At 46.2% G+C, this 24,811-nt stretch overlaps 1 protein-coding gene across 2 annotated transcripts in view; it reads right to left on the bottom strand.

The window, feature by feature from the left end:
• The window catches only part of SNAI2 (snail family transcriptional repressor 2), a 71,499-nt gene that overhangs the window by 1,521 nt on the left and 45,167 nt on the right, over positions 1–24,811 (bottom strand). The window contains exons 2-3 of one of the 2 annotated variants that reach the window (XM_069599997.1): positions 1,897–2,175; positions 662–1,207 (exon numbers count right to left, since the gene is read on the bottom strand). In XM_069599997.1, coding sequence (XP_069456098.1) covers positions 662–1,207; positions 1,897–1,975 — 625 coding nt within the window. In that variant the 5' untranslated portion in view covers positions 1,976–2,175. Of the gene's footprint in view, positions 1–661; positions 1,208–1,896; positions 2,605–24,811 lie in introns of those variants that run through there. The other variant, XM_069599996.1, reaches the window with a different exon arrangement.

Here is a 24,811-nt window from a genome sequence, read left to right on the forward strand (position 1 = left end):
GTCATCCTAGGACTTGGCTTGTTCAAGTTCTCTTCTTCGGCAGGTGCAGCTAACGGCCAGCTCCTCCCCAGGTTTCCCAACAGTTCCCCTTTTCCCTCCTTCTGTATTATGACTAAGCCTGGGTGAGTGCCCCCGCTCCTGGCAGGGTGATTTTGTGCTAGGAATAGAAAACTCAGCAGCAAAAACAAAACAAAAGCAAACAACGGAAAGCAAATTCAGCTCTCACTATCCAACTTGATGTGGGTGAGAGACAGCACAGCAAGAATGTAGCTAACAAAAACCCAAGAACCAAAAACTTCATCGGTCTGTCTGCCTAATCAATTGATTGGGAGAACAACATCTGTATTTGCTAATCATTGGGAGACATTTCACAGAACACACCTCCAAGCACATCTCTCCTGATTTGCTAATTGATCTTTGAGACCAAACCTCCTGAATCTAACTTTCCAAAGTCTAAATGCTGTTTGCAGTCTCGGGAGCAGAGGCTGTGAGCAAGCAGTGGAACCCTTTGTGCTTTGACGACTTTTTGAGTCGTCAGGAAGTAGCTAAAACCGAACATCCATCATCAAAAGTACTGTGTCACCACTTAAGGCAAATCGGACAGCCAGCCCAGAGCTTCCTTCTGCTGGACGGTGACACCCTGACTATGTGTTTCTCTTACCAGTGTGAGTTCTGATGTGTCCTTGCAGTAACCAGGGTCTGGAGAACGCCTTGCCGCAGATCTTGCAGACACAAGGTAAGGTGTGCGTCCGAATGTGCATCTTGAGGGCGCCCAGGCTCACGTATTCCTTGTCACAGTACTTACAGCTGAAGGATTTCCTGGACTGGGCGTCACAGTGCAGCTGCCTGTGTTTGCCCAGCCCTGAGAAGGTCGAATAGGTTTTATTGCATAAATTGCACTGAAACTTTTCAGCTTCGATGGCGTGGGGGTCTGAAAGCTTGGACTGTAGCCTTTCTTCTTCGTCGCTAATGGGGCTCTCGGAGCCGCTGTGGTCCTTGGATGAGGTGTCGGACGGAGGAGGGGGACTCACGCGCCCCAAGGATGCGGGGTATCCGGACAGAGGGGATAGGCCGGCGGGCAGCGGGGCGTGGAAGGGAGAGGCGGTGGTCCACACGGCGATCGGGCTGTAGGCTCCCGACCTGAGGACCTCCGGCTGCGGGATGACAGGCACCGGGTAGCCCTCGTAGAGACACGGGGAGATAATCACTGCGGAGAAAGGAGAGGAGCGGGGCGTGAGACAGAGGGCACCGTGAAAGCGCAGTGACGAGCCAGGCTGCCTGCGCAGGGAACGAGGAGACAGACTCCCCAGGAGCAGGCAGGCGCTGGGAGGACATTAGTTTTCCGCCGCTGCTGCTCGGGGTCACTGCGCTTAAGGCTCATTTGTGCACCCCCCCCCACCCCCGGCCCCGCACACGACCGAGTGTGGGGGGCTGCCCGACCAGCGAGTGCAGGGGGAAACCTACCCACTTTCTAAAGATACAGAAAAGTTCTCTTCCATCTTATGCGTGGGGTACTTGCTTGGCTCACGCCGGTAAGTACAAGGATTGGCGTAAATCAAGCCGCTTTCTGGAGGAAAGGAGCCTTATTACATGAAAAAGGCAATAATTCAACGTTCACCCACTGCCTCACCCAGCCTCCACGTCCTCATTATGCAAGTATGTACACGCTGCGGAACGTGACGTCGCAAGAGCCCAGGGAAGATCTCCTCGCCAGCTCAGAGTGTGGAAGTTTTGAATTAAACCCGAGCCCAAACGATCTGAGGAAGGACCGCTCTTTCGGGAGCAGATAGCCTGGGTGTCCAGCTCTTTCGTATCAAAGTCGAGCGGCGGCACACCCCTGTCGTTACCTATTTACAGACTGAGATGCGGACATCTGACCCCCACCCCGCCCCTTACCTGTGTGTGTGTCCAGCTCGCTGTAGTTGGGCTTCTTGGAGGCGTTGAAATGCTTCTTGACCAGGAAGGAGCGCGGCATCCTGGCGGCGGCGCGGGGCGCGGGGCGCGCGGTCCTACAGCATCTCTGCCCCGCAGGTGCGCGCGCGGCGCCGCCAGGTCGCGGGCTCCTCGCGGACTGAGCCCGCGGTGGCGGCGGGGAGGCCTTTTTTTCCTCTCTTTTGCGAGAAGGGTCCAATCACAGCCGAGAGGTTCAGATTTCAGCTCCTCCCTCTGGGCCAGCTGTGAGCAGAGGAGGAATCTGTTGTCAGACTAAATTATTCTGGTTCAAAATGGGCTGTGCCCCGAGCTTTCAGTGGAGAGGAAAAAAGTGCTTCAGTCTTTTCGGGAGAGGTCGTTTTCCTTCCTGATCGCAGAGCCGGGCGTCCTTGTTCCGGGCGCGCTGAGTCCTCCGGCCGGGCCTGGCTTTCAGGTGCGGGCTCCGCGCCGGCTGGGAAGGCTGGGCTCTAGGCTCCCGGAGCCTCGCGGCTTTGGAGAGCTTTGGCGCGCACAGGGACGGAGCAATTCACTCCTGGCTTTTGAAAAAGGAAGGTAGCGGCGAGGACAAAGCCCCAGTGAGTGAGCCGCGGGCCTGCAAGGGGGCAGCCCGGGTCGAGACCCGCCCGCTTCGCGCGCTTGGGGATGCGCTTCGTGTCCTGGCGGCTCGGGGTGGGGGAGAGGGGCGCTTCCTCGGGAAATAAAGCGGTCGTGTCACTTGTTAACTTTGGGGCTTGAAAGAAGCGCTTTGTGGCCCCCAAAGGACCCACGTTCAGGGAGAAGCAGGCCCCCCAGGATGAGAGGGAAGGATGAACTAAGGTCCCTGTCGTGGGAATCTGGAACCCTCTCCCAGAGGCCTCTGAGAAGCGCTTCTATCTTTTCACGCATCACTAGGTTTTTTTTTTTTTTTTTAAATGGAAAAAAGCCTGAATGGGCCGTTAGGGACAATAGTTTCAAACATTTATTTGCTTTCTGTGGTGCTGTTTTTTCAGTATAAAGTCACCGCATCATCTCTCTGCCCCTCTCCTGTGTGGCGTTTTTAAGGAAAGGGTGCCTCCTCTAGCGCTTGAGTTTCTAAACTAGCCGGGTAACTAGCAAAAACACCTTGATTTTGTGTACGGTATTGAGTCTAAAAATACACTAAAGTGGCTGGTTGTAAAAATGACATTTCAACCATGTTTTCAAGCATCTCTTCTCCTTTCCACCTCTTGCTTAAAGATTAAGGAAAGAACAAATTTGCAATCAGACCACCCTACCCTTGATTCGAACAGGTGCTGGGAGAAAAAAAAAAAGTGGAAAAATAACAGTTGAAGTCAAGACTTGCAAGAGGAAGGCGCATGTCTGGCACATAACTTCTTAATCTTGCGGTGAGGCGGCAGGGAGGGCGGGGCCCCAGCTGCCTCGCTATTGTGCAGGATCCCTTTACCTTCCTCCTAACAGTCACTGGTTCAAACACCAGAGAAAGGAATTTAGATGAAACTTTATGTTGAAAGAAGCAGTTTTCATGGGTGCCAGGAAAATATGAATATGCATCAGAGTCCTCCACAAACCGTGAACTGCAGGATAACCCAGAGCAACTTTCCGAACTTCTGTTTTGTGAGGGAGTGGCTACTCACTCCAGTATTCTTGCCTGGAGAATTCCATGCACAGAGGAGCCTGGCAGGCTACAATCCATGGGGTGGGTTTCAAAGAGCTGGACTCGACTGAGCGACTAGCACTTTCATTTCAGATTGGCCGGTTTATTGGGACAGGAGCTCTCCTCGTCCCTCCCAGCCCGCTTCCTGCAGGAGGCACTTTCTCATGGACGCGACCCCCTTGAGAAAACCCAGATGCCAATGCACTGACTTCCCCCTTCAGCTCCACCCTGAGTCTGCTCAGCACAGTGAGGGGGCTGGAGGCATTCTGGTGTTTGTTTGTTGGTTGATAATTATGGCACAGGATGACCTGCTTAAGTGTGTATGTGAACAATCTACTCTAAGAGTTGAACAGTATTTCACTCCTCAAGGGAAAGCCCTTGAATCTGGGTTACAGATGCCTCATCACGCGGACATCGGGCAGAGTCGGGACGTGTTCCGAGCCGGGACGTGCTGGGCTGCGAGGGTGTCAGGAGCCTGTCTGAGGCGTGTTCTTGCACAGGTCTGCCAGGCTTGTGTGAGGTCCGCTCTGCTGCAGGAAGGGCCAGCCCCAGGTGAGTCAGGGCACAGGTGCCCCGCTGAGACACCTTGGGGCTGGTGAGGATGGCAGGATGGAGGGGACCATTGGGACACCCCCCCGCGAGAAGACCCACTGCAGGGATTCTGGTCAGACCTGTGGAGGTTCCTCTCATGTGGGCCAGAAACTGGCCCAGTCACTGCCCAGGACAGAGCCCTACATGGAGGCATGGACCCCTGGCTTCCATGTGTCACTGGGGCAGTCACTGCCCAGCACAGAGGCCTGCATGGAGGCAAGGACCCCTGGCTTACACATGTCATTGGGGCAGCACACTCCCAACCTGGGTCTTGTTCAGCAAGAAACCAGTCCTGGGCTGATGGCTTAGGTGGTCAGGAACAGTGAGGAAGGACACTTGTCCTGAGATGTTACTGACTCACAGCCCAGTCAGGGAGCAGCTGGGGGCACAGGTGTGCCCCCCGACAAGGGACAAAGTGGGGACAGACTCAGGGTGGCTCTGATGTGGGGCAGAGACGTGAGGGGAGGGTGGATGGTCTGAGGGCAGTGTCCAGGCTCCCTGGCTCTGACGCCCCAGAGAATCTCGGTTCTCCTGGAGGAAGTGGGGCTCTAACAATACCCACCCCGTGGCTGAGTCCCACTGGCAGGAGTGCCTCGCCTTACCTGTGATCTGTGGGGAGGCCCACATCACCTGGTTCCTTACTCATCACAAAGTTTATTAGTCAGGACCTGGTGTGGCTTAGCAGGCAGTCTCTCCTTTGCTCTGTTTTCTGAAGAAGCTGATGGAGAAGACTTGTAGACAACTCTGTGACCTCTTTGGGGGCCAGCCCTTCCCCACGGCTCCCTGTGCCAGTGGGGTTTCTCCCAGACCCAGGCTTTTCTGTGAAAGACATATTCTTGCCTTGCCAACTTGGGGAGTAAAGTAGATGCATGAGGTTTGGGAGTGCATCTCAGGTCTGTGTACTTTGCAGGAAGATTTGTGCGCAGGTAGGTCCTCAGGTATGGGAGCAGCAGTACAGATACTGAGCTAAGGAAACAGGGTGATTCCAGCTCCAGAAGAAGCCACAGCTCAGCCAAGGCAGAGAACCAGCTCCTGAGACCACGGCGTCTTTTCCGACTTCAGTTTGGGCCATTACCCTGGTGTGGGCGGGGGCGGGATTACCTCTGTTGAAAGACATGCAGTCACGGAATGTCGCTGGTTTGACTGTGATATCCAGAGAATATTAGAGCGTGCAGCTAACTTCTTAACTATTTAGACAGTAACAAAGTGTCGTGATACTGAACTTTGACGTTTGAATGACAAACGTGAGCGGCCTCATGGTATTGTGTGTCTATGTGTTGCTCTAACTCATGATGGAACTCAGCTTTAGGTAAAGTCAACCAGCCCCTGAAAGAGAAGTAAATGTTTCCTTGGATTCCTGGGTTTCTCTGTCTGTAAATTATGTTCGGTACTCTTCCTTTATTTCTTTTATGGTGATTTGGGGACAAATATTTCCCAAGGCAGAAGGGAGACAATCAGAATGCTTGTTGGGTTTTGCTAAGATGTTCTGAGCTTTGTGACAAGCAGGGTCCCTTTCCTCCAGGGATGTGGATGGAACTCAGGTACACACGTGTGTCTGCTCAGGGAGGTCAGTGTGAGCCTCTGTGTGTGTGTGTGTGTGTGTGTGTGTGTGTGTGCATGCGCTCAAGGGAGAACCGGGGTAAGGAACCATGGGGAAGCGTGCTGTCTGTGAACTCTGTCCTGTGTGGTATGTCGGTGTTCGTCCGTCCTGGGTGTCCGGGGCCTCCAATGCCAGTCTCCCAGCCACAGGCTCTGTGTGAGTCCATCTGGCTCTGATGTTGTGGTCAGGAGACACCACAAATGCTGTGCATCTGACACCAAACAGAAAATCATGCTGAGCGTGGGAGCAGCATGAGATGCATTTTGTGTTGAATCCCTTGGATTCTGACCCTCATTTCCAGCTACGGTTTTCGTGTCCCTCTTGCCTCTGGCGGCTGCCCTGCGGTTACTGTGTCATTCGAGGTCAGACATCCGGGCCCCCAATGTCCTCTCTGTACTTGTGGACTCTGCAGTTAGAGGAACAGGAATGACTGCAGAGAGCGGGTGTTCGTCCTCCGCTCCGTGGCTCCGGGATCTGTGGGTGCACAGTGACCCCTGCTGGTGAGTGCTTGCTTTCCTTTCCAGACTCTAGCAAGGCCTGTCACCTCCCGATGGTGGACCAACAGTCTGTGCACCCAGGACAGGAACTTGACCTCATTTTGTAATTGCCCCAATTTCAGGAGACTGTTATTTAAACCTTGTCTTAAAAAAAAACTTTTCTGAACTAACGATGGCTTACTTGGTTTGTAGAAACACAGGTGGTGTTTACAGATGCGTTATATCCCTTACATGTCGGTGAGCAGGGTGATTGTGGTTGATCCGGGCTATCACGAAGAAACCTCATATTGGGACTGGGAACTGAGTGTGGGAGGGGCTGAAGCACGGGAACTGGGGGTCCGAGGCAGGACTGCCCCTTGCCCCTTGGCCCTGCCCAGGTGTGGACCTTCTCAGCCTCACTGGGATTAGATCTGACACTGCTGGTCTCCAGATAAGGCACCCACAGAGGTCTTCACAGTGCCCAGAGCCAGGCCACCTTGTGCTGGGATGTGATTCATCTGCAGACCCTCCTCCAAAGCCTTTAAAGGCATCACAATAGAAAGAATGAGCCTCAACTTCAGAACTCCTACGCATTTAGCATCCTGCCGTCCTCTGTCCTCCCCAGCCCAGGAGGGGGTCTGGCCTAATGCCTCCGTGAGGATGCCACCTGCATGGTTAATTTCGGTTACCTCCTCTCCTCCTGCACATCAGATGTCCCGGGGCTATGCAGAGATTGCAAGAGACAGCAGGTGCTGCTGAGATGGCAATCGTGCTCCCACCCAGGAGAGACCCTCACTTGTGGGAGGAGAGGGCAGAGAGACTTGGGTTCTGAGTGTAAAGGAAGACTTGGACCCTGCGCCCCGCAGCAGAACAGCCTCTGTGTAAGGGGCAGCCTACAGGGCAGGGAGCACAGCTCAATCTGGTCTTCCCAGACCCCAGTTTTTGGTTTGCTCTTTATGATCACTGGCAGGGAGACTCCCCTGGACACTGAGCTGTTTTGGGGGAGCACTTCAAACAGGCTGGTCTGGCTCATGAGTAGGTGATACTCATGGATATCATGACACGTGAGGATGGGGCTATCTCCGAGATGGAGACATAGTTCCTCTGCCCTGACACCTGCCAAAGCACCGGACAAACCTGTGTTCTCATGAGACAGGCCACGTGGGTCGTGGAAGGCCCCCCAGCCCCACCCAGTCCCTCCTGTGGGCCCCTACAACCATGCTGACCCCCTGGTACAACACAAACGTCCCGCCGTTCTTAAGAAGATGATGACGTATATTTGTTCAGTTATGCTAAGGAAGAGGAAGGAAACAGGTTTCTGGTCGCCATAACCTTTAAACAGGTAGGCCGAGGCCAGGTCCCTGATTCTGGAGGGCTCAGAGTCGACTGTCCCTGTTGTCTCCACGACATGGATCAAAGCCGTGCTGTGTCAGAATGGAGACTCCGTGCTGGCAAGTGTCACCTCTGAGCCCCTGGGAAGCCCCAACTTGACACTATGATGTTGAAAGTCAACATGGATGATGCCCCAAGGTTAAGCAACGGAAGAAAGTGAGTAGGTGCCCTGTGAGGAAGGCTCCCCAAATGCAGGCCTCTGTGGGCCCCTCCCTAGAGAAACCTGCTGGGAGGAGGCAGGGCTGGACTCCACACAGGGGTGGAAGCCCAGTGACTGCAGGGCCCTACAGGAAGTTTAGTGCATTGCCCACTTGATTCCAACCAGTTTGGAAGCTAGTCCTTTGTGCAGAGGACGAGATGGTTGGATGGCATCACTGACTCAATGAACATGAGTTTGAACAAACTCTGGGAGATGGTAAGGCACAGGGAAACCTGGCATTCTGCAGTCCACGCGGTTGCAAAAAGTCGGACATGACCGAATGACTGAACAACAACCTATTTGCTGTGCATTCTTTTTTAAGGATAGGATTGTGCTGCTTTTTTCCCTTTGTACTTGGAATCAGTTCAGTTCAGTTCAGTTGCTCCGTCGTATCCGACTCATTGTGACCCCATGGACTGCAGCATGCCAGGCTTTCCTGTACATCACCAACTCCCAGAGTTTACCCAGACTCATATCCATTGAGTTGGTGATGACATCCAACTATCTCATCCTCTGTCGTCCCCTTCTCCATCCACCTTCAATCTTTCCTAGCATCAGGGTCTTTTCCAATAAGTCAGTTCTTTGCATCAGGTGGCTAAAGTACTGGAGTTTCAGCTTCAGCATCAGTCCTTCCAATGAATATTCAGGACTGATTTCCTTTAGGGTGGACTGGTTGGATCTCCTTGCAGTCCAAGGGACTCTCAAGAGTCTTCTCCAACAGCACAGTTCAAAAGCATCAATTCTTTGGCTCTCAGCTTTCTTTATAGTCCAACTCTCACATCCATACATGACTACAGGAAAAACCATAGCTTTGACTAGATGAAACTTTGTTTGCAAAGTAATGTCTCTGCTTTTTAATATGTTTTCTACGTTGGTCAAAACTTTTCTTCCAAGGAGCAAGCATCTTTTGATTTCATGGCTGCAATCACCATCTGCAGTGATTTTGGAGCATCCCAAAATAAACTCTGTTATTGTTTCCACTGTTTCCCCATCTATTTGCCGTGAAGTGATGGGACCAGATGCCATACATGATCTTAGTTTTCTTAATGTTGAGTTTTAAGTCAACTTTTTCACTGTCCTCTTACACTTTCAACAAGAGGCTCTTTAGTTCTTCTTCACTTTCTGCCATAAGGGTGGTGTCATCTGCGTATCTGAGGTATTGATATTTCTCCCAGCAATCTTGATTCCAGCTTGTGCTTCATCCAGCCCAGCATTTCTCCTGATGTATTCTGCATAGAAGTTAAATAGGCAGGGTGACAATATCCAGCCTTGATGTATTCCTTTCCCTATTTGGAACCAGTCTGTTGTTCCATGTCCAGTTCTAACTGTTGCTTCCTGACCTGCATACAGATTTCTCAAGAGGCAAGTCAGGTGGTCTGGTATTCCCATCTCTTTAAGTATTTTCAGAGTTTGTTGTGGTCCACACAGTCAAAGGCTTTGGCATAGTCAATAAAGCAGATGTTTTTCTGGAACTCTCTTGCTCTTTTGATGATCCAACTGATGTTGGCCATTTGCTATCTGGTTCCTCTGCCTTTTCTAAATCCAGTTTGAACATCTGGAAGTTCACGATTCACATACTGTTGAAGCCTGCCTTGGAAAATTTTGAGCATCACTTTACTAGTGTGTGAGATGGTGCAATTGTGTGATAGTTTGAGCATTCTTTGGCATTGCCTTTCCTTGGGATTGGAATGCAAACTCACCTTTTCCAGTCCTGTGGCCACTGCTGTTTTCCAAATTTGCTGGTATATTGAGTGCAGCACTTCCATAGCATCACCTTATAGGATTTGAAATAGCTCGACTGGAATTCCATCACCTCCACTAGCTTTGTTCACAGTGATGCTTCCTAAGGCCCACTTGACTTCATATTCCAGGATGTCTGGTTCTAGGTTGGTGATCACACCATCGTGGTTATCTGGGTCATGAAGATCTTTTTTGTTCAGTTCTTCTGTGTATTCTTACTAGCTCTTCTTAATTGTTACGTCCATACCATTTCTGTCCTTTATCGAGCCCATCTTTGCATGAAATATTCCCTTGGTATCTCTAATTTTCTTGAAGAAATCTCTAATCTTTCCCATTCTGTTGTTTCTCTCTATTTCTTTGCACTGATCACTGAAGAAGGCTTTCTTATCTCTTCTTGCTATTCTTTGGAACTCTGCATTCAAATGGGTATATCTTTCCTTTTCTCCTTTGCCTTTCACTTCTCTTCTTTTCACAGCTATTTGTAAGGCCTCCTCAGACAGCCATTTTGCATTTTTCCATTTCTTTTTCTTGGGGATGGTCTTGATCCCTGCCTCCTGTACAATGTCATGAACCTCTATTCATAGTTCTTCAGGCACTCTGTCTATCAGATCTAATCCCTTGAAACTATTTGTCGCTTCTACTGTATAATCGTAAGGGATTTGATTTGGGTCATACCTGAATGGTCTAGTGGTTTTCCCTACTTTCTTCAGTTTAAGTCTGAATTTGGCAATAAGGAGCTCATGATCTGAGCCACAGTCAGCTCCTGGTCTTGTTTTTGCTGACTGTAGAGAGCTTCTCCCTCTTTGGCTGCAAAGAATATAATCAATCTGATTTTGGTATTGACCATCTTGTGATGTCCACATGTAGAATCTTCTCTTGTGTTGTTGGAAGAGGGTGTTTGCTATGACCAATGCCTTCTCTTGGCAAAACTCTATTAGCCTTTGCCCTGCTTCATTCTGTACTCTAAGGCCAAATTTGCTTGTTATTCCAGGTATTTCTTCACTTCTTACTTTTGCATTCTAGTCCCCTATATTGAAAAGGACATCTTTTTTGGGTGTCAGTTATAGAAGGTCTTGTAGGTCTTCATAGAACTGTTCAACTTCAGCTGCTTCAGCATTACTGGTTGGGGCATAGGCTTGGATTACTGTGATATTGAATGGTTTGCCTTGGAAACCAACAGAGATCATTCTGTCGTTTTTGAGATTGCATGAAAGTACTGCATTTCGGACTCTTTTGTTGACTATGATGGCTACTCCATCACTTTCTTCTAAGGGATTCCTGCCCACAGTAGTAGATATAATGGTCGTCTGAGTTAAATTCACCCATTCCAGTCCATTTTAGTTAGCTGATTCCTAAAATATTGATATTCACTCTTGCCATTTCCTGTTTGACCACTTTCAGTTTGCCTTGATTCACAGACCTAACATTCCAAGTTCCTATGCTATATTGCTCTTTATAGCATTGGGCTTTACTTCCATCACCAGTCACATCCACAACTGGGTGTTGTTTTTGCTTTGGCTCCCTCTCTTCATTCTTTCTGGAGTTAGTTCTCCACTGATCTCCACTAGCATACTGGGAACCTTCTGACCTGGGGAGTTCATCTTTCAGTGCCCTAGCTTTTTGCCTTTTCATACTGTTCATGGGATTCTCAAGGCAAGAATACTGAAGAGGTTTGCCATTCCCACTCCAGTATTCTTGCCTGGAGAATCCCATGGGACGGAGGAGTTTGGTGGACTACAGTCCACGAGTCCCAAAAAGTCGGACACGACTGAGCGACTTCACTTTCACTTTCTCCAGTGGCCCACGTTTTGTCAGAATTCTCCACCATGACTCGTCCATCTTGGGTGGCCCCACACCATGGCTCATACTTTCATTGAGTTAAGACAAGGCTGTGGTCCATGTGATCAGAATTGTTAGTTTTCTGTGATTGTGGTTTCTAGTCTGTCTGCCCTCTGATGGAAAAGGGTAAGAGGCTTATGGAAGCTTCCTAATGGGAGAGACTGACTGAGGGGGAAATCAGGTCTTGTTCTGATGGGCAGGGCCATGTTCAGTAAATCTTAATCCAATTTTCTGTTAATGGGCGGAGCTGTGTTCTCTCCCTGTTATTTCAGTTCAGCTCAGTTCAGTCCTGTCCGACTCTTTGCGACCCACGAATCGCAGCATGCTAGGCCTCCCTGTCCATCACCAACTCCCGGAGTTCACTCAAACTCACGTCCATTGAGTCGGTGATGCCATCCAGCCATCTCATCCTCTCTCGTCCCCTTCTCCTCCTGCCCCCAATCCCTCCCAGCATCAGGGTCTTTTTCAGTGAGTCAACTCTTCTCATGAGGTGGCCAAAGTACTGGAGTTTCAGCTTCAACATCAGTCCTTCCAATGAACACCCAGGACTGATCTCCTTCAGAATGGACTGGTTGGATCTCCTTGCAGTCCAAGGGACTCTCAAGAGTCTTCTCCAACACCACAGTTCAAAAGATTTAATTCTTCAGTGCTCAGCTTTCTTCACAGTCCAACTCTCATATACATGACTACTGGAAAAACCATGGCTAAACGGACCTTTGTTGCCAAAGTAATGTCTCTGCTTTTTTAATATGCTATTTAGGTTGATCATAAGTTTCCTTCCAAGCAGTAAGCGTCTTTTAATTTCATGGCTGCAATCACCATCTGCAGTAATCTTGGAGCCCCCCCCCCCCCACCAAAATAAAGTCTGACACTGTTTCCACTGTTTCCCCATCTATTTGCCATGAAGTGATGGGACCAGATGCCATGATCTTTGTTTTCTGAATGTTGAGCTTTAAGCCAACTTTTTCACTCTCCTCTTTCACTTTCACCAAGAGGCTTTTTAGTTCCTTTTCACTTTCTGCCATAATGGTGGTGTCATCTGCATATCTGAGGTTATTGATACTTCTCCTGGCAATCTTGATTCCAGCTTGTGCTTCTTCTAGTCCAGCATTTCTCATGATGTACTCTGCATATAAGGTAAGTAAGCAGAGTGACAATATACAGCCTTGACATACTCCTTTTCCTATTTGGAAACAGTCTGTTGTTCCATGTCCAGTTCTAACTGTTGCTTCCTGATCTGCATATAGGTTTCTCAAGAGGCAGGTCAGGTGGTCTGGTATTCCCATCTCTTTCAGAATTTTCCGCAGTTTGCTGTGATCCACACAGTCAAAGGCTTTGGCATAGTCAATAAAGCAGAAATAGATGTTTTTTGGGAACTCTCTTGCTTTTTTGATGATCCAGCAGATGTTGGCCATTTTCTCCCTGGTTCCTCTGCCTTTTCTAAAACCAGCTTGAACATCTGGAAGTTCACTGTTCACTTATTGCTGAAGCCTGGCTTGGAGAATTTTAAGCATTACTTTACTAGTGTGTGAGATGAGTGCAATTGTGCGGTAGTTTGAGCATTCTTTGGCGTTGCCTTTCTTTGGGATTGGAATGAAAACTGAGCTTTTCCAGCCCTGTGGCCACTGCTGAGTTTTCCAAATTTGCTGGCATATTGAGTGCAGCACTTTCACAGCCTCATCTTTCAGGATTTGAAATAGCTTAACTGGGATTCCATCACCTCCACTAGCTTTGTTCATAGTGATGCTTTCTAAGGCCCACTTGACTTCACATTCCAGGATGTCTGGCTCTAGGTGAATGATCACAGCATCATGATTATCTGGGTCATGAAGATCTTTTTTGTTCAGTTCTTCTGTGTATTCTTGCCAGCTCTTCTTAATATCTTCTGCTTGTGTTAGGTCCATACCATTTTTGTCCTTCATCGAGCCCATCGTTGCATGAAATGTTCCCTTGGTATCTCTAATTTTCTTGAAGAAATCTCTAATCTTTCCCATTCTGTTGTTTCCCTCTATTTCTTTGCATTGATTGGTGAGGAAGGCTTTCTTATCTCTTCTTGCTATTCTTTGGAACTCTGCATTCAGATGCTTATATCTTTCCTTTCCTCCTTTGCTTTTCATGTCTCTTCTTTTCATAGCTATTTGTAAGACCTCCTCAGACAGCCATTCTGCTTTTTTGCATTTGTTTTCCACGGGGATGGTCTTGATCCCTACCTCCTGTACAAAGTCACGAACCTCTGTCCATAGTTCATCAGGCACTCTGTCTATCAGATCTAGGCCCTTAAATCTATTTCTCACTTCCACTGTGTAGTCACAAGGGATTTGATTTAGGTCATACCTGAATGATCTAGTGGTTTTCCCTACTTTCTTCAATTTAAGTCTGCATTTGGTAATAAGGAGTTCATGATCTGAGCCACAATCAGCTCCTGGTCTTGTTTTTGTTGACTGTATAGAGCTTCTCCATCTTTGGCTGCATAGAATATAATCAATCTGATTTCGGTGTTGACCATCTGGTAATGTCCATGTGTAGAGTCTTCTCTTGTGTTGTTGGAAAAGGGTGTTTGCTATGACCAGTGCATTTTCTTGGCAAAACTCTATTAGTCTTTGCCCTGCTTCATTCCGCATTCCAAGGCCAAATTTTCCTGTTACTCCAGGTGTTTCTTGACTTCCTACTTTTGCATTCCAGTCCCCTATAATGAAAAGGACATCTTTTTGGGATGTTAGTTCTAAAAGGTCTTGTTTAGGTCTTCATAGAACCGTTCAACTTCAGCTTTCTTCATTGTTACTGGTTGGGGCATAGACTTGGATTACTGTGATACTGAATGGTTTGCCTTGGAGATGAACAGAGATCATTCTGTCGTTTTTGAGATTGCATCCAAGTACTGCATTTTGGACTCTTTTGTTGACCATGATGGCTACTCCATTTCTTCTGAGGGATTCCTGCCCGCAGTAGTAGATATAATGGTCATCTGAGTTAAATTCACCCATTCCAGTCCATTTTAGTTCGCTGATTCCTAGAATGTTGACCTTCACTCTTGCCATCTCCTGTTTGACCACTTCCAATTTTCCTTGATTCATGGACCTGACGTTCGAAATTCCTATGCAATATTGCTGTTTACAGCATTGGACCTTGCTTCTATCACCAGTCACATCCACAAATGGATATTGTTTTTGCTTTGGCTCATCCCTTCATTCTTCCTGGAGTTATTTCTCTACTGATCTCTAGTAGCATATTGGACACCTACTGACCTGGGGATTTCCTCTTTCAGTATCCTCTCATTTTGCCTTTTCATACTGTTCATGGGGTTCTCAAGGCAAGAATACTGAAGTGGTTTGCCATTCCCTTCTCCAGTGGACCACATTCTGTCCGTGTTATTTACCTGGGGCCAAAGTATGGTGAATGTAATGAAGATAATGGTGACCTCCTTCAAAAGGTCCCACGCATGCACTTCTACATTCAGCGCCCCTATCCCTGCAGCAGGCCGCTGCTGACCCAAGCCTCTGCCAGAGACTCCTGAACACTTATGGGCAAGTCTGGGTCAGTCTCTTGTGGGGTCACTGTTCCTTTCTCCTGGGTCCTGATGCACACAAGGTTCTGTTTGTGCCCTCCAAGTGTCTGTTTCCCCAGTCCTGTGTAAGTTCTGGTGGCTCTATGGTGGGGTTAATGGCAACCTCCTCCAAGAGGGCTTATGCCATACCCAGCTCTGCTGCATCCAGAGCCCCTGCCCCTGCAGCAGTCCACTGCTGACCTGTACCCCACAGGAGACACTCAGACACAGTTCTGTCTCAGTCTCTCTGGGGTCTCTGTGTCCTGGTGCACACAAATTTGAGCCCTCTGAGCATTTCTGGTGGGTATGGGTTTGATTCTAAATGCGATTTTGCCCCTCCTACCATCTTGCTGGGGCTTCTCCTTTGTTCTTGAATGTGGGGCATTTCCTCAGATACTTGGAATAGAGATGTTAGCCATTTCCACTAGCAGTGAGTCAAATGGATTCCAAAGTGAGCTTAACAAATTGTAACCTGGAAATCATAGGAAGTGCTGTGCTTACCTTTATCTTCATCATCATCATTTTTCCATAACAACCCTGAAATTTGTGTATTTTCAAGATATTTCACCAGATACACCTACAATCAGTCCAGGTAGACCAACCACTCAAACGAAGCCTCAACATGATGGCTGGTACATTCAGGTGAGGAAAAGTCAGTTTTTAACTTGGAAAGGACAATTAAAGATGATCCATTATAAATCCTTTGTTTCTAGGGGACTTACATTTTCTCAAGCTCTGTCAGCCTGGGGATAAAAAGGGGTTTGAATAGAAGCACTTGAAGAGCAGTTCTCCTGCTTTGTCCCACCAGCCGCGTACACAGGCTTCCTCTCAGGGGCCCCAGCTCCTGCCTGGAGTCCTGGGTGTCATGGTGCTTCTCCATCTTGATGGCTGTGTTTCCGTCTCTGACCACCAAGGTGGCTGACCATGCCCATAGGCTGCGGAAGCCCTTCCTGAACCCCCTGAGACCACCCTCAGCTCCTGTCCATCCATGTCAGGTGTGTCCTGTTAGATGGTGTCCATTCCCAGGAGCTGGGACCTCACCCGGACTTGCCTTGGTCTCCACTTCCTGGATAACACGAAGGACAGGATAGAGCAGCAATCCCTGGCCCTGGGTCTCCCACAGCCTTGCCTTTCCCATACACTTGACTTCATCTCCCACCCTGGGACCCAGAACAGAGATGTGAGGATGTGGGGCCTGATCAGACAACAAGCCCTTGACAAATGCAGTGCTCGAGGCCAAAAGGCCTCTCTGCTGCAGCCTTGAACCAGCAGCCTTCAGATTTGACCCTTTGGTTGTTTTTCCCCTGGAGGCTTCTGGTCCTTGATGCAAACAGACACCTGGAGGCATCTCTCCGGGCTGGTGCCTCCTGGTGGTCAAGGGTCAGGATGAGCAGAACGGGATCCCTTCCCGCCCATCTCCCTCCTTCCCTCCCTTGCTCTCTTTCCTTCTTTCTCTTTTCTTCCCTCTTTCGTATGGATTTTATATCCTTATGCTGCTGCTGCTGCTGCTGCTGCTAAGTCGCTTCAGTCATGTCCGACTCTGTGTGACCCCAAAGACGGCAGCCCAGCAGGCTCCCCCATCCCTGGGATTCTCCAGGCAAGAACACTGGAGTGGGTTGCCATTTCCTTCTCCAACGCATAAAAGTGAAAAGTGAAAGTGAAGTCGCTCAGTCGTGTCCGACTCCTAGCGACCCCATGGACTGCAGCCCACCAGGCTCCTCCATCCATGGGATTTGCCAGGCGAGAATACTGGAGTGGGTTGCTATTGCATTCTCTGTTATATCCTTATAAGAACATGCATATATATTCTTTTTTTAAAAAATAAACACTAATGAGTGCCTACCTTTAGCCAAGAATTGCACTAACTATATTTATGAATCTTATTTCCATCTCATAACAACTGTCTAGGACAGGTATAATTTATTATTTCACAGCTGGTGAGACTGAGAACTAGACTTCATACACATGGCAGTTGTTCTAACACTAAGTCTACTGGCTTTTACACTGAATATTAGCAGATCGACCATTTATTGACCTCTGAGTATTTGGAAATCAGACAATAACAGCCCTTATGCAGACTGGGGTAATTGTGTTTGGTTAAGGGTACAATAAAGAATAATATGACCCAGCCCGAGTGCCCATTAAATTATGCAGTTTTCCAGTTAGAAATGTTCGCAGACTTTGAAGTTCAATAGGTCTGGATTTGAGTAATGACTAGTGTCACATAGTAGCTGAGTGACCTCAGGCTAATTATTTCATCCTCATTTACTCTTTAGTGAAATGAGAATATTGATGATTGTCTCTCAGAGCTGTTGTAAGGACTTGAGATGTGTGTAAGGTGCTAACTATAGTGCTCAGCACAGAGCAGAGTATTAAGAGCGACCCTTTATTCTGTGCTTACCTTGTGCTAGATATTGTTGAATCCTCTCCTCATCCCTTTAATCTAGTCTTGAGTTAGTTGGAATAAAACTCATTTTGCACACAAGTTGCCCAAGTTACACCCATCAGTCCTGTGGACAAGACTCGAGTCCAATTAGCCTGAACACAAATGTTATGCCCTGTGCTTCTCTGACAGTCAGACCTGCTGATGAGACGTTGAATGAATGACAGCTATTATTGTTAGAGTTCCATAATACAGCACCCTAAAAATGACATTTTTTTGTTGTTGTTATAGAAATATTTTTGAAAGGAGCTCTGGGATGGTTCAGACTGTGAAAGATCTGCCTGCAGTGCAGGAGACCCATGTTCGATCCCTGGGTAGGGAAGAATCCCTGGAGAAGGAAATGGCAACCCACTTCAATATTCTTGCCCAGAGAATTCCAGGGACAGAGGAGCCTGGTGGGTTACAATCCATGGGGTCGCACTGAGTCAGACACGACTGAATGACTGACACTGTGACTTTCATGCTGACCCCTGGCAAATCCAACAGCAGTTTTGCTTTAGGAAAGCAATCGTTGGCCTTTCGGTGCCAGGATTCTAGGTGCCAGGTGACCCTCGGTTACTTTTTGTTTTGTTTTGAAACATCTCTGACAGTCTGGGGTAGAAGCAACTCTGGGGCTTCTTTGAAATAAGGTCCTGTCCCCACCCTTACTGCCCTGGGTCCTCAGGTTGGTGTTTTCACTGCTGCCCACGAAGGCAGTGGAGCTGAGCCAAAGTAAGCTATTGAGACCTCTGCCATTCCCCTACCAAACCTGAGCAGTACAGTAGATCCTTGTTACGACATGACTCATCCTCAGATCTGGGTATAATGCCGGTCAGGCAGAGTCTTCCAAACATAACAAGGATGCCTGCCAAAGTCTCGATGAAGACGGTGCGTCTGTGATACAAGTATTGGTCCTATTTCTTGGGACTGGAGTTGTAAGTATGAGGTGTTACAGCCTGAGTATTGCTGGGATAGAGTTTGTTACACTGCAATAAATTACGGAGATAGATTTAATTTCTGCTTTGCTCTTACTGTCAAAGCTGGAGTTTGTACATGCTATGTGAGGAGGTGTGTGGGCTTTAGGAAACGTGACCATATATATGTTATTTCTGTACTTATTCAACAAATTCCATGTTGATAATTTTCTTTTTTTAAGTAATTGACAGCTGTCTTTTTTTTTTTTTACTAGTTAGAGAGAGATAAACACCTATGGTGTTGTTTTTACTTTTAATACATCAAGCTAAATCTACTATACTATCAACTAACAGCAAATATATTATTGATACAATAAACCAATTTATTAAAGAGAAGAGTAATGAAAAGACAAGGCTGATGGAAAGAAAACAAGAGGACTCCATACACTGAAGTCTTTTGAGATTTAAGAAGAAGTCTAGGGAATCGAGGGCAACAAGTTGAGGTGATTAAGGGTTATAATCAGAGAGGGGAAATTTGAGTTAGTGCCTTTTTTGGCAGTGGGGGAGGGGCGGATCTCCGTGTCATTCAAGCATTCGTATAGTTTGAAATGAAGAAGATGAAAAAAGCATGCATGTGCAAACAGCACCCATAAAAAACTAGAGTGGCTACATGACTATCACACAAGAGACTCAGATGTTGCTGGAGACAAAAAGGAAATTTTATTATAGAAGTGGTCAACCCATTCAAAAGTTATAGGAATTCCAACTTAAATGCACCTACCAGCAGAGCCTTTACAGATGAAGTAGAAACACTTGATAAGATCCAACATTTTGTTCTTGTGTGTGATAAAGACAAGCCACTGTCTAGACATGGAAGGGATTTTTCTCAACATGACAAAGGAGATTGATGAAAAGAAACCCACACAGCTCACATACTTAATGATGAAGGATGAATATTCCCCCTAAGATCAGGAGCAGCACAGGGATGTCCAGCCTCCTCACTTCTGCTCAACATTGTATGGAGGTTCCAGCCAGGAAGTCAGGCAAGAACAAGGCATTGAGATTAGAAAGGAAGAGCTAAAACTTTCTCCATTTTCAGATGACATGATCTGGCTCATAAAGAATCCTATGGAGTCTCCTGCAACGTGATTAGAACTAGTGAACCTGCCCAGCGAAGAAGCAGGATACAAGACCAGCATACAAGTATCAGTAGTCTGTGAACCGCTTGAAAAGGGAGTTAGCAGCTTCACAGTAGCACCAAAATGAATAAAACACTTGAGGACAGATTTAGCAAAAGATGTAGAAAACTTTTACTCTGACAATTACGAAACCTTGTTTAAAGAAAGAAAATGCTGCAATAAATGGATAGGCATTTCATTGTGAAACAATGAAAACAAACATCGATTTGTCTGATATGTCCCAGCACATATTTAGAGGCAGAAAATATACTCATGGATGCACAGGGCTGAAGGGCTTGGGGGTGGGACAGAACTGGAAATAAATGCTGATGAGGATATGAGGATAGATGGATGAGGGTAATGTTGTCAAGTGGACCGTGGTGGTGGCTGCACAATCCCACAGATTTAGCAACACTAATCATCATGAAGCTTCCCTGGTGGCTAAGAGGTTAAAGCGTCTACCTGCAATGCAGGAGACCTGGGTTCGATCCCTGGGTCGGGAAGATCCCCTGGAGAAGGAAATGGAGAAGGAAATAATCATGAAGCTGTACACTTTCCTTAGCTGAACTGTATAATATAGGAATTATATCTCCCAAATGCTACTACATATTTTGTCTATGTTATGAAACAAGATCACTGTAAATTAAACATTTTTTAGTATTGAAGTGTTGTGTATAAATAAAAGAATCATTGAATATTTATATACAGCGTTAAAAACTCAGGGTGGGAACATGCTTATCTTATTTAAAATGCTGTTGAAAATCTGAAAAATACAGGAAACTCAAAATAAGAATGAGGAATATGATCTGTAATTTCTCTCTTCTCTCATTCTCTGCACTTCCCAGAATAAAATAGGAGCCAAGATTAGGGATGTTATTCTGTCTCAGGGAATCAAAGTCTGAATTCTTTCTTCTTAATGTATGAATAGATTTAGAAACAAATGGAAATCTTAATTGATACTGAAAAAAAGCACTTGAGAAAACCCAGCATGTTACTAGGATAGAAACAGAGGTGAGACTGAGCCAGAGGGAAGTCCAGGTGAGAGGGACATCCCGTCCAGGGAAGTGCTGGTCCCGTGGATGGGGACCACAGCTGTCGGCAGATCCGATGGTTCACGGCAGATGACTCATGGCTTCCTGACGAGACAGCAAGGATGTAGGGCCTGGAGATCCATTTGCTCAGCATCTGGGTGCAACTGACCCAAAGACCTTCATGTGGTGACCTCGTAAGGAGAGAAAAGAGTAGTATTTCTCAACCTCACAACTGAGCCCCCTGTTGATCTGACTGTAATCTATTCACAATCTACTAAATTCTGTTGGGGTTTAGATTATGTCCTGAGAGAGGAGGCTTCATCGTGGGTATCTGTGGTTCACCCCATGGTGCCCGTGTGACCAGGGCAGGAAGCCGTCCCTCATGGTTCAACCGCCCATGGGTCCTTCAGCCACTGGACACCACCAAAGGAATCAATTTCAATCAGCTTTCCTTCCACAGTTAAAATGTTTTGTTATTGTTTTTTTTTTTTAATTTTATTTTGAGCTTAAAAAAAAAAAGTCTTCTTAAAGGAACAAGGCTGTGTTAAACAAACACAAATATCATGAGTATCACACCCAGACAGGAGCTGTGGAGCTGGCGTCCAGGAACCACAAACTACTCAGGTTCGGCTGGATTGTAATCACAGCCTTTCAAGTGTTGGGTCTAATCCCGGTTCATGGCCGGCTTTGAGGGTTGTTCAAGGAAGACTGAAAGAATGATGAAATCCCTGCGCGTTCATCCCCCTAGAAGGAATGCGAGATGCTTGGAAGGAATGGGCTCCCCAAACACTATGCAATTTATTTTCAGCTTATCAGCTGGACGCACAGCAGGCTTAGCAGAACCGCTGGCCCTGGAGTTTCTCTGTTTGCCTTTTAAGCAAATGAACACACTACTCGGTGGGTTCCAACTGTAAGTCACAGCTTTAATGAAGGCTGTCCCAGCTGTCTAATATGAAGTCATCCGTCCTTCCAAAGACTGGAGAACTGTAACACTTTAAAAGTAACATTTTTTTTTCCTCTTACATTTTGGTTTCTTTATTCTTTTATTTTACTGTAATCTTTTGATGTATTAAGAGATCCTAAACTATTTGATACCCATGTGAAGCAGCCCAGTGATATCATATTTTCTGGATGTATTGTTTTTTATTTCTTGGAGGTTTTGTTAAAGGCTGAAAAATGCCAGCTTTTAAATTGATCAAGTATGTTTTCCCCTAAAGGTAATAGTGTTACTGCAGATCCTTGGAAAAGAAAAAAAGGCTACTATTATATTTATAAAAAATAAATTATGTTACATTGTTAAAAAGAATATACAGTTTTTGAAAGATGTGGGAAATGGAGAAAAATTTGTTATATTGCTATTAGCACTCTAACAGAGCCTTTGGTAACACTTTGTTGTATTAATTATCAAACTTCTTTCTATACATATTGCATATGTTGTGAAATAATAATGTCCAGCAGAACTGTGTTCTGCTCTTCTATTTAGCATTGCAACCTAAGGATTTTCCTGTTATTAAATCTTCCTCAGGACTGTAATGTAAATAGCTACATAATATTCCATGGTTGCAAAGAGTTGGACATGACTGAGCAAATAACACACACACGCAATATTCCATCACAGGGACAGATCCTTAGGTGTTTTAGTATCTTCTGTTTGTGGACATTGTTTGTTTCTGGATGTTCAGTGTTACAAATGATGCTACAATGAATACGTTTGATGACACAGAAAACAGTTCTAGAGGTAAAATCATTAGGCCAAGGGGTACAAATGTGTTCATGGCTCCTGATGCAAATGCCAAGCTTCCAGCTATGAAACCCAAGCCATTTGTGTTCAGAGGTGGTTTGCGGGCGAGTTCCCGCAGCCACACTGCCATCCACGAGGTACACTGTTGTTTTACAGCTGATGTGTCTTTAGTAGCAGAGAAAACGGATATTACAATTTAAATCTTGGTTTATCAGATTCATTTAAGTTGTGTGAGGCCATCAGCTAGCAGTGAAGTCAAGAACAGAACCCAGGTGTTTCTGATCACAAAGCTTATTTTATTAAGACACATGCCATATTTCTTCTATGATCATCGCTAGAATGAAATAGAGATAATAAACCTCTACAGGATGTGATAAGATGCATGAGGTGATATGTGTGGGGCTTTAGGACAGAGGCAGGGCCTGAAATCCCTCAGACTGTGCTGTCGATGATTATTTCTATGTGTAGCCCACTCGCATGAATCTGTGTATTTTCAGTTTTTTCTTTCCATTTGTTTCAAAGAAGATTAAGAGACCTTTGCTTTCACTGATCTTTTTTAAGCATTCAAATTAACTGTGTAACAGAGCCAGGGTTACTGACCCTTCCCTGGCGAGCTCGGACTCGGCTGCCCTAAATACAAAGTCTCCTCGAGCAGAAACCCCGTGAGGATACAGTCAGCTGAGACAGTCACCTGCCCTCGGAGGCAGGGCACTTAGTGGAGAGGTGGAGATGGAGCAGCGCTGGGCGCGGGCCTGCAGGTAATGAGTGGACATCGTGAGGCATGTGAGGCACTCGTCACCTGTAGGTACGGATATTCTTCTCCACATCCCTGTCCTCTGAACTGTTCTCTTATTTCTACATCAAGGAAATAGAAGTAATAGAGGTAACTGTCTGTGATAAATACATAGCAATCTCACCTGCCACAGCTGTTTCCATGGAAACCAAACAAAGACTAAGAAAGATGCATTATATATTCCGCTGCTTTTGGGAACAATGCCATAAATTCATAGTTTCATGTTTTGTTTCCATTAGAACTCCTTTAATGTGTTGAATGAGAAAAGCATTTGGGCTGGCCACAGACCCCAGAATATGCTAAAATCTCTCCACTTGCAGCCATCATTTACTAAAAATATCCACTCACCAGCAGTATTATTGAGAGCCTAGCATGTGCCAGTTTTGGAAGGTACACCCATGAGAACTGTTGCTCAGACAAGGAAGACGGAAGAGGTGGCAGCTCCTGAGCCCCAGCTCTTCACGAGAAGAGGCTGGGTGACTGCAGGCAGCGTCACACTCTGTGAAACATGCGTTATTACTCAGAATAATGATGCAGTGATCCCGTGCTACCTGTGGTCTGAGGATGAGGAAGCTGAGGCTGAGTTACAGTAAATATCTGCCTGAGGTCACGTTCTTAGAAAGCAAGCTGATCTATGACTTTCAAATTCCGGCTGCCTGTTACTTTCTGTTTCAGTTGTCTGTGATACCTTTATCAAACTCTAACATGTAAATATTTTCATAATTTAAAAAATGAAAAAGAAAGAGAAAAAATAAATTAGTGAGTTAAATCCATCCATTTTGGTGGTGCAGTCTATCTAGAGAATCAGTGAAATGCATGGCATGTCTTGGTTATAGCCTTATCTTAGAATTATGTTCATGTGTGAAAATATATTAAATGGAAAATAAAAAGCATGAAATGAAAAAGTTTAAAATACGTTTAATATTTTAAAAAAGTTTTTAAAATTTAATATTTTAAAAAAGTTTAAAATATGTTTAATTTGAGAAAAGTTCTAGTGCACATATTTTATTGTTTTAACTTTTTATCAGTGACATTTTGATAAAAATATTCCAAGAAAGATTCTAAGATTATAAAAAGATAAAAGATAAAAATATTCTAAGATAAATAGTCTAAAAATATTCTAAGATTACCATTAAGTAACTAGCTCTGCTTAAAAATTAAAGAAATAAAAATAAAAATTTGAAAATATTGTTTGTTGGAAAATAAGTTTCAGGAAACAGCTCATTCACTGCGGGAAAAATAGTTTGTTTTCTGGGGAATGCTGGGTTCTTCACAGACTCAGTTCAGTTCAGTTCAGTTCAGTTCAGTCGCTCATTCGTGTCTGACTCTTTGAGGCCCCATAGACTGCAGCGTGCCAGGCGTTCCTGTCCATCACCAACTCCTGGAATTTGCTGAGACTCAAGCCTATCGAGTCAGTGATGTCATCCAACCATCTCATCCTCTGTCACCCCCTTCTCCTCCTGCCTTCAAACTTTCCCAGCATCAGGGTCTTTTCCAGCGAGTCAGTTCTTTGCTTCAGGTGGCCAAAGTATTGGATTTTCAGCTTCAGCATCAGTCTTTTCAGTGAATATTCAAGACTGATTTCCTTTAGGATGGACTGGTTTATTGATCAGATTCATTTACATTGTCAGAGGCCATCAGCTAGCAGTGAAGTCAAGAACAGAACTCAGGTGTTCCTTGCAGTCCAAGGGACTATCAAGAGTCTTCTCCAACACCACAGTTCAAAAGCATCAGTTCTTTGGTGCTCAGCTTTCTTTATAGTCCAACTCTCACATCCATACATGAT

This window comes from Ovis canadensis, chromosome 9, assembly GCF_042477335.2.
Source record: "Ovis canadensis isolate MfBH-ARS-UI-01 breed Bighorn chromosome 9, ARS-UI_OviCan_v2, whole genome shotgun sequence".
Lineage (NCBI taxonomy): Eukaryota > Metazoa > Chordata > Mammalia > Artiodactyla > Bovidae > Ovis > Ovis canadensis.